Source organism: Macadamia integrifolia, chromosome 1 (genome assembly GCF_013358625.1).
Source record: "Macadamia integrifolia cultivar HAES 741 chromosome 1, SCU_Mint_v3, whole genome shotgun sequence".
Classification (NCBI taxonomy): domain Eukaryota; kingdom Viridiplantae; phylum Streptophyta; class Magnoliopsida; order Proteales; family Proteaceae; genus Macadamia; species Macadamia integrifolia.
Window position 1 is genome coordinate 28225062 of NC_056557.1, and position 10063 is coordinate 28235124.

The 10063-nt window shown below is 35.3% G+C and overlaps 1 protein-coding gene across 1 annotated transcript; it reads left to right on the plus strand.

The window, feature by feature from the left end:
• The first annotated feature begins 1810 nt into the window (after positions 1-1810).
• Positions 1811-9379, plus strand: LOC122074202 (protein HEAT INTOLERANT 4-like). The gene is made up of 14 exons (XM_042639058.1): positions 1811-2228; positions 2759-2797; positions 3004-3057; positions 3256-3319; positions 3599-3657; positions 3885-4009; positions 4330-4389; positions 5244-5302; positions 6552-6631; positions 6753-6791; positions 7229-7291; positions 7377-7424; positions 7519-7647; positions 8902-9379. The coding sequence occupies exons 1-14, from the start codon at positions 2058-2060 to the stop codon at positions 8947-8949; spliced, it is 1038 nt and encodes a 345-aa protein (XP_042494992.1). The 5' UTR covers positions 1811-2057; the 3' UTR covers positions 8950-9379.
• The last annotated feature ends 684 nt before the right edge of the window (positions 9380-10063 follow it).

Here is a 10063-nt window from a genome sequence, read left to right on the forward strand (position 1 = left end):
AGCAGCGAATGCAATATCAAACTAGAAGTAAATTGAATTCAACATAAATACCAAGCAAATTAAACCATCAAATGAAAATTAGATTAAATTGACACTAAAATTGCATTTTTTTTTTAATCATTATCCAATAAAACACATAAAATTGAACTAGAAAAAGTAAAAATTTTATTTTTAGCCTTATGTGATAATTAGGGCAACATATGGAAAAAGCACACCACCCTTGGACCGTAGGACCATAAGTGAATAGCCCAAACAGGCCATGGATCGGATTAACATGTTGGACCGGGGTTATTTTATTTTATTTTATTTTTTGTGACAAAGAGCCTATTTCACTTCGCAATATGACTAAGAAAAGCATTCATTATCTCATTAAATTAAAATCTTACCATCCTCTATAATTTAAAAAAAAAAAAAAATTGGGCCATTTATACATATTTAAATTATTCTTTAAGAATAATATTCTTACACAAAGATATATATACACACACATAGGAAAAAAAATCCACTCCAACGCACCCAATACACATCCGATAAATGGGGGATTCATGCCTTGGTGTTGCCAGTTATCTGATGCGTGTACAAGAGAATCCGGATCCACACAGAAACATGACAAAGAAAATCATCTTTTGCCTAATTAAATTAAAATCTTATCATTCTGTATGATATTTCCTATTAATTTTTTTTTCCCATCTATACATATTTAAATATATATATTTTTAACAATTATAGTCTTATTTAAATCTTAACATTTATATAGTGTTATTCTGCTTACCTCGTTTGGATTATTGGTTGTAAGTTGATAGAGATTGAGTTATATAGTAATCTTTTAATAGTAAAATGCTATATTGTCTAAACCATATGGTTCAACCATTGAAAGACCGAGATGGTCTACGTCAATCAATATATCATGATGTATGTTTGTACGAATCCAAAACATGACACAATTGAACGATTTAGATCTCATATTTAAAAATCGTTAATAGTTAATGGTACTTCTATAAATACGGGGGAGTAGGACATCAGAGGGAAAATGAATATTCTTATGATCGATCTGGCAAATATAAATATAAAGTGTCGTAAACATAGTAATTCCTATAGATATTATGACTCGAAAGATCCAAGATGGTGTAGGTGGATAAGCTTCTCATATTAAAGAAGTATTGGTCCCACATTTATGTAATAATCGAGTTTATTTGATGAAGTACAATAAAACTAAACAATAGAGTTAAGCGGTGCCAAATCGAAGTATAAACTAGCCAAGTTTATAACAAAATAAATGAACTACAAACTAGTTGACTTCACGAACATAATTTAATTAAACTAGCAGATTAAGCGGTGAATATCAAACGGACCACGATAATTGAATTCAACATAAATCCCGAGCAAATTGAACCACGAAATGAACCTCAAATTAAATTGACACTAAAAACTGTGCATTCTAATCATTTCACAATATCCCAATAAAACACATAAATTTGAACTATAAAAGAGTGAAAATTTGGTGTAATTTTAACCATCAGTGCCAATTAGGGCATTATATGAAAAAAAAACCCACTACCCTTGGACCGGACCATGACTGAATAATCCAAACCGGTCATGGATCGTATTAACATGTTGGGCCGAAGTTATGACACTTCGCAAAGCACAAATCTCGAGATAAAAACGTCACTCGCTCAGGTTTCCCTCGCGTTTGCGTAGAGACCACACGACCAGATAGTGTTCTCTCTATCTCTTCCCGAAAATGCAGACCGACCAAAAAAACCTACAACAGGTGCATCCGTACACAGCTTTATTTGAACGCTCCCTCAATTTCAAACGCCTCGACCTCCCCTGGACAGTATAAATACCCATTCTCTCTCTCTCTCTCTCTCTTCTGGAGAAACTCCTATTCCCATAATCTCATTAGCGTCTCTAGTCACTCTCTCTCTCTAGCCTGTCGCCTCCTCCAAATTCGGGACCAACCTCGTTCGCTTCACGCCTCAAACTCCATCTTCTCTCTTTCTTCGTTCGCTTTCTCTTTGTTTTCTTGTTTGAGTCTCTCTTTCTTTATCTAAGAGATGGCGAGACGTTCGAAAAGGAAGGCGAACCAGATTGAACAAAGCAAATCTACTGAGGAGCTTCCGAAGGAATCAACAAAAACTTCCGGCAGAGAAAAACTAGCAAAAAAAGCTTCTGTTTCTCGTAAACCTAAAGCTGAGCCTGAGTACTTCTCTGAGAAGCGGAATCTGGTTAGTCTTTCTTTTCTTTTCTTCTTCTACTCATTTTTTTTTTCTCTAATTCTATCCATTTTCTTTTATCTGATGAACAATGGCGCCTCAGATTTAGGTTCTTTTAGTCTTGCTTCGTGTTTTTGAACTTTTCGCTTCCTGGATAAGCTATTTCGTCCGCGGGAGTTATGTTTCAAAAAAAAAAAAATTTTGGCGGAGTTGTGTTTGTTGCTTTTTTTCAAATTTTAAATTATTTGATTGGATTGCTTTTTATCTATAATATATTTGAATTTCTTCTATAAATCTGCGAGGTTTGATTTGTTTTCTGTTGCATTTGAAGAACTTCAAAGCTCAATTGAATGTTTAGTGTACTGACTATCAGTGTTTTATTGAGTTACAAATTATTTAGATTTAGTGAAAATTGAATGCAATGTCGATATGTGATTACCAGATGCTTCTGATAGTGAAGTTATCTGCGTAGTAATCAAGTCAGTGGGATATTGTCATTGGTTTCTCTTTCATTGATCCATACGTTGGTTTCTGTTTTGCAGGAAGATCTGTGGCAGGCTGCATTTCTTGTAGGCACAGAGGTTTGACTGGGATTTTACTATTCTTCTTATATTATCACTACTACTTTATTAGTCTCAAATCTCATTGCACACGCGACATCAATTCTTCCTTCTTCTTTTTTTTTTTCCTTCCAATTTTATGATTTTATAATGAAATTCTAACTTCTGAATCATTTCCTAATGTTATTAACACACAGAAGCTGAAAATTTTGATATGTTGATTGCAGTGGGATCAATTGGACTCAGTTTATCAGTTAAAGTGGAATTTTTCAAACTTAGAAGTGAGTGGAATTTACATATTTTTTATGCTATTGCAGTTCAACATTACCTTCTTTTCTCCCTCCCCCTGACACGCAAGGAACTATGCATATTAAAGATATAAATGGTAATCCTGGCATGTAAGGACTTTCTTTTATAACAAAAAATAAAGCCATTAAGAATTTGTATAGTGCTGAAAGGTCACATCAATTTATGGTCAGAATGCTTTTGAAGAAGGCGGGGTGCTTCATGGAAAGAAAGTCTATCTCTTCAGTGTTACAGAGCGTAAGTATCTTGTATGATTTTGTATCTTTATTCTTCTTTCTGTAGAATATGTTTGCTTATCAGAATCACTCTTACTTCTTAGCAAATGTGAAAAAATAATTATGACGCCCACATACATCAGTTTTAAATAAATAAATTTTTTTTTTTCACGAGAAGCCGTTCAATATTTCATTTCTTTTCTTGGTTTATTTGAGAAATTTAAGTTTCAAATATTTGGTTTTACTGTATTTTCCTTCCACTCTTCTTGTTTTGCAATTACATCTATTTCTATGTTTTCAGCTCAAATGGTACACTTCAAGGGAGAACGTAAAGTAATGTGCATACCTGTCGTAGTGGCGGTAAGTTAACTAACCTTCTATTTTTCTCCAGAGGGTTTTAAGACTCAAATTATCTCCTCACATTAATCTACTTTGTCCTGAATCTGATGTGAGGTTCATTGGAAGTCTCATGTGCTAATTTATTGTTGACTAGATTTTGTGGTCTTTTTTTCTGAATCATTATCAAGAGGAGAGCTCTTGATGGCATGTTTAGCAGCTTTGTCAGTTACATGTGCTTGATTGAACAGGTGGTGTCTCCTTTTCCGCCTTCTGATAAGATCGGTATAAAATCAGTCCAAAGGGAGACGGAAGAAATAATTCCCATGAAGCAAATGAAGATGGATTGGGTTCCATATATTCCTTTGGAAGACAGGTATCTTCTTTCCATATTCTTACTATGGTGATTTTTAAACATGGGAAAAAGATTGCCACGACGCTGGCGTGTAGATTCCTGCGCACTCCCTCTCACTTCCCACCATGGACCCCACACACTTGCTTCTCATTAAAACCCTCTTCGGACGGTTCGGTTTCTCACCCCTTCAATGGTGGGAAACAACACTCTGGCGTTGTAGATCCCTCTCCCTTTTACTATATATTTCCACCCAAAGTGATTTCATTATTTTCTCCCTTTATTCTAATGCACAAAACTATTTCCTTTATTTCATCGTTTAATTTCTTGTTATCATCATATAGGGATAGTCAAGTGGACAAATTGAAGTTCCAAATTTACACTCTGAGCTGCACCCAAAGAAGGTAATCATTCTTCTCCTGATTTCCCACCCCTTTTTAATTGTAATGATGATGACTCTTTGTTTTGCACAAAATCTTTTTCATGCTATAGATGGAGTGTTGCAGTCATTGTTTCTTTGTATAATAGGAATGCACGTGGCATGGATTATATCACTTAATTATTGTGTTTCCCATTTTGTATATTTTGGCCTTATTAACTTTAATTTTCCTTTTTTGTTTTTATATTTTCTTTTAGTGGGTGTTCCAACCAAATCTCAAAGTTATGAATTTCACTGTGACATATCCTAGTCATATTCTGTTTAAGTTTCTTGTTCGTCCGTGCTATATTATAGCTTGTGAAATATATCTGGATGTTGTTAGCTTGAATTAATTCCAGTTTATCCACCCGAGCATATTATAATGATTGGACTTGCATATATATTTATGCGCTCTCTTCCCCATTACGTAGACCGCCAGACCAAAAAACCTTTTCCCATAAATTTAATATGAATTGAAAATTTGGTTAAATCTATTACAAAAAATTTGTCAAGCTTGTCCACCATGTTTGTGACAAGAATATTACTCTTTCCAATGGTTGGAAGTTAAGGACTGTGGCTCAGTTCCCACAAATGGGCAATGTTTGCTTCAAGCACCGGAAAACCTTCAGTAACCGGACCACCAGCTTTCTCTTTATGGGTTACTTTTATAAGCATCATGTTAAAAGTGGATAGTGGATACCCTCCCAGGGATATGCTGACCTATATATTAAGAGGATAGTGTGGATCATTCTTTAATGTTTGTCTGCCTTTTTCTGTAACCTTTTAAGTTAGTTGTAGCCTTGTGGGGAAACCTTATAATCCTTGAATTGTGCGCTGCAGGGCTGCTTTGAGTAACTTGAAGCTAGAGCGTGTCAAGAAGTATGACTATTGTCTACCTTGTAAGTTTCTTTTGAAGACCTTATTCTAATTCTGGGAGTTATTTGCTCCCCATTTTACTTCAATTATCTCTTCTAGGGCTGTAAACTGACTGGATATGTGTCAGATATATGGTTGTATCCATATCCTGTCTGTTTATTTAATTGGATGTCCAATTTTTCCATCAGTTTTAAAATTCCATGTCCGTATTCTTTTCTTAAATATCTGGATAAATAGCTTTAGGTCTTTTTTTTACACCTGTTTTTACTTATTTGCCTTTCTTTTTAAATTCCTTTTCCACAAATACCCCTCTTGTTATGTTTAATGTGATTTATTTAATCTCATATTACATATAATACCATTTATATATCAGATATATTTTATGAGATACAAGTATATTATAAATGGATCAGGTATGGCTTTTCAATATCTGGTTGATTATTAACTGGATATGTCATAACCAGATCAGATCTTAATCAGATAGAATATCAATGTATCCGTATCCAAGATAAATGGGATGGATCTGAATGCAGATCCTGATATTATCCTGTTCATTTACAGCCCTAATCTCTTCTTCAAGGTAGTACTTAGATGGTCCAAAGTCTTTGCACTCTCTGTACTAATCTCTGTAAATTTAATTTGTCTTGCTTTGTGAGCCCCAAAATCGCTACTGCTCGAGCTTGTAGAGTCAAATCAGAACAGATAATGAATGTTTATGGCTGATTTTCTTACTCTTCACGGTATTCTTAGTTGGTATAGTGATATGTATGTCTGAGGTGGGGACATTTTCTGCATCTCCTATTCTAGCAGGGTTGGATCTGTACGGTCAACAGAGTCCACCTTTGGCATTGCCATCAGCAGAAGCCATAATCAAACTCAAGACATAATAAAATCAAAGAAATAAAAACTTTCTCAATCTTGAAATCTGAGAACATGAAGATCAGCCCCTTTTTTAGCCAACTTATGAGGTGCTGAATAAAGAGATGAAGAAAAAACCATGGAATCCAATCCTTTATGCTTGATATTGTGATCCAAATTTTGAACATTGTGCAATTTTCTGTAGCTAAAGTGCGTATTTTCACTTGTTCCTCACCACCCTCTCTTCCTTTTGGGGTGGGGATCCTGTGATTGATGTGGAGCTGCATCTGATTGGCTCAGTAGGTTCTTCTACGGACTGATTGCTTCAAATGGTTTTACAAATATCTAATTTTAAATGATTTTCACTGTATAAGCAATTTGCTTTTATGAAACTCTTTTTTGTTCTCTTGACAGATTTCTACCAGCCTCTGAAGGAGGATGAAATTGAGCAGAGTACTATTGTTCAGATCATATTTCCAGCCGATCCAAAACCTGTAAGATAATATGACACAAAGGCAATGATTGCTTAGATTTCCTGTGACCTCCACCAATATCCTTATCCTCTTCATACCAAAGAGATGACTAACATTTAGTTGTGATCTATCTTTGCTGCAGGTCTTTTGTGAATTTGACTGGGATTTGGATGAGCTTGAGGTACAGATTAACTACTTGTGTACATTTGCCTTTCAGCATATCCCGATCACCCGCTTAGAAATAAGAACTTGCATAAGTTACCATTTGACTGTGATACTTAACCCTTCATTGTGAACTTCTTTAGGAGGAGATTTATGAGGTCGCCAAACCATTATCTGATGCTCCTGCATCTATTTTACAGGCGGAGAATTTCTTTTTGTAAACTGCCACTTGAGATGAGGACTGTAGTTCCTCTCTATATTCATCGATTGAGTAATGTGACAATCATTAAGTTGCAAATATGGACTAACCTGGCGAAAAATTGGCAGTTTCAGTGTCCATGTTGGAATCATTTTTGTGCTTAGCAATTTTGTTGTTTGTATTTAGGCACTGTTACTTTGCTTCTTGATCAATTGCCTAATTTCTCTTGGCCTAAGTAGTGTCCATGTAATCTCCAGGAATTTACTGATGATCTAATTAAAGAGGAGGAATTATCTGAAGATCAGAAAGATGCGTTCAAGGTACTTTTTGTTAATGGGAAGCATGTGACTCTTGACTATTTCTTATTTCTCATCAAATCTCATACTTGCTGATGTTGCTCCTCAGGAATTTGTCAAGGAGAAGGTTAGAGAAGCAAAAAAAGCTAATCGAATGGTATTTTTTAAAAAACGTATTGCCTTGAGCAATTTTATTGACTGAAAGTTCTGATCTTCCATGTTCGAACACGTAATAACTTTTTTTTTTCCAGGCAAGGGAAGCCCGTAAAAAGGCCCTGGAGGAAATGAGTGAGGAGACTAAAGCAGCATATGAGAAAATGAAGTTTTACAAGTTCTATCCTGTTCAAACACCTGATACTCCAGATATATCCGAAGTGAAGGTACTTTTCTCACTATCACTGCTCTAGCTGTTTTACTTTTCTGACCATCACTGCTTTAGCTGTTCTATTTGAAGCACTTGTCAAATATCAAATGAAGCACATACCATCGTAACGTAGTTTCTTAAAGCGGCTTCTTTTTTTTATTGATAAAAAATGTGGAATTATATGTTAGTACAGCCCTCCACAATGAATCAACTCAAGTGGCTAGTCCACGATACTTACAACTTACAACCAACATAAAAACAATACAGTTGATAGGGGGATACCATCCCCAAAGCAAAGTCTAAGCTGAATCGTCACTTGTTTTGCCAAGTCATTGGCAACCTTGTTAGCACGTCTTGGTATCCATTGGATGCTGAACGGGCTTTTTAGAGCTGAAACTGCAGCTTCGTGCTCATTCTCCCTAAAATCTTAAATCATTTTAAACTTTCCAACAAGAAATCTCCAGGGTAAGTATTTTTAAGAGGCCTAATAGAAAAAATATGTGACATTTGGTTTCTCAATCAGTGGAAATCAGCCACTTCATCAACAATTGACAAAAGGTTCTCGAGTTTCCAAATTGTTCTGCCTGTCCTCAAAAATTTATTTTTTCAAGTGAAACCAATTCCTTCCGTTCATTCATTCACGAATACATGAAAGCATTCATTGTTTATACACATCGACATAAGTAGTTATTTTTCCTCAATGTTATTGTTTGAGGCTCAAGCATGTTCCTGCCTGAGTGAATTCTGATCTGATCTGATCTGCTTATTTACATAACGTTTAACTATTCATTTTTGTTTTCTGATTATACTGAAGAATATCTGATATGCAATTTGACGTGTATAACTGCCATTGAAGAAAAATAGCAAATGCCACTGTGTCCCAGTTTATCTTCCATAACTGGTGACTAGTTTGTGACAATGCACTTACTTTCATGTACCGTATTCTATGCCAAAGCATGTGTTTGTTGCCCATTCCATACGCATACCCGAGTTACCAGAGAACACTTGCACAGAAAGCTCCATCTTGTATATACAGGACAGGATTCAGTTTGACAGTTACCATGGAAAAAGGGCATACATGCCCTCTAGCATGTGCAGTCTTTGGGATATAGGAATTAGAATGGATGTACTTTCCTCTAGGACTTTATTTTTTTATTATAAATTTATAATTGATATTTTGTTGGAGTTTGTTTTGCATTTTTTGATTGAGACAGTATTGTATATTATGTGGAGATAACTTTTGAGCATGTCTATTGATATTATTGAGCAGGAAAAGTTCATAAATCGGTACTATGGGAAGGCCCATGAGATTCTGTGATGGCTCCTGTCAAATGTAGATGAAGGCTATTGACTCGGATATACAGAGTTCAGCTTATTTCAGACGGGAACCATAAGGCTTCTTGGTTTGATTGTCTCTAATAATTGACCTGAAGCTAAGATTCCGTGATAGTCCAAAGGGGTTTAAAGGCGAGGCGACTATCAACTGACGACCCACCAAAAGGTCATGAAGCTAGGCTAGGTATCATAGGACAAAATTTGTAATAGCTTTTTTATCTTTTTCTTTGTTTGGATTTTGGATAGTTTTGCTAGCAGCAGATTTTGAGAGGGTTGTAATTTTGGAAATGATCTTGGGCTCATCTGGAAAAAATCCCATTTTTGATCCCATTTTTTTTATAACATTTACTTCTCTTAATGTAATCAATGAAAAATCTTGAGAGATCTATAGAAGAGTTGTTAGTTTTGGTGAATCTTATTTTATTTATTATTTCCCTTTTAAATTTGAAGTTTGTTATTGGATCGATTGGATCCTTTCTTATGCCTCTGTCCAGCGCTCACCTATCCCTCCCTTGAGCGCCTTCCCATCCTCCATGGGGAAACATGATTCATGTGAACTGACCCCATTAGGGAAAATGTAGTTCACTTCGAGGATTTTGGACTTATTAGTCTTTGTGCGGTGTATAAGATCATTGCTAAAATTGGTTTAACTCTCATTGGTGTACATTAAATTAGAGGGCAAAGCCTTTGAATCCATTAACTCATGGCCTAAGGCAAGGAAGACCTGAACCTTTTTAAGGCATTGAGGTAGCAAGAATAGCAACACAGAAATCACTCATTTATTGTTTGCAGATGATATATATATATATATATATATATAATTTTTTTTTTCTGATCTCATAAAGATAACAGCAATTCTTTACAGGGAACAAATAATTTGAGGAAGTGTCAAGCCCACAGATCAAATTTGCTAAAAGTTAATAAAAGTGAATCAAAAGCCCTTCAACCTCCTATTGTTGGCTCAACGGGAAGATTAATCTTCTCTTACATATGGGTTGATCTGCCTATTCAGGGATTCAAAATTCCCTCTTCCATTGCTCCACTCACATTCCACTACCTTTCAGTAATCTTATTTGTGGCAACAGACAATGGAATGT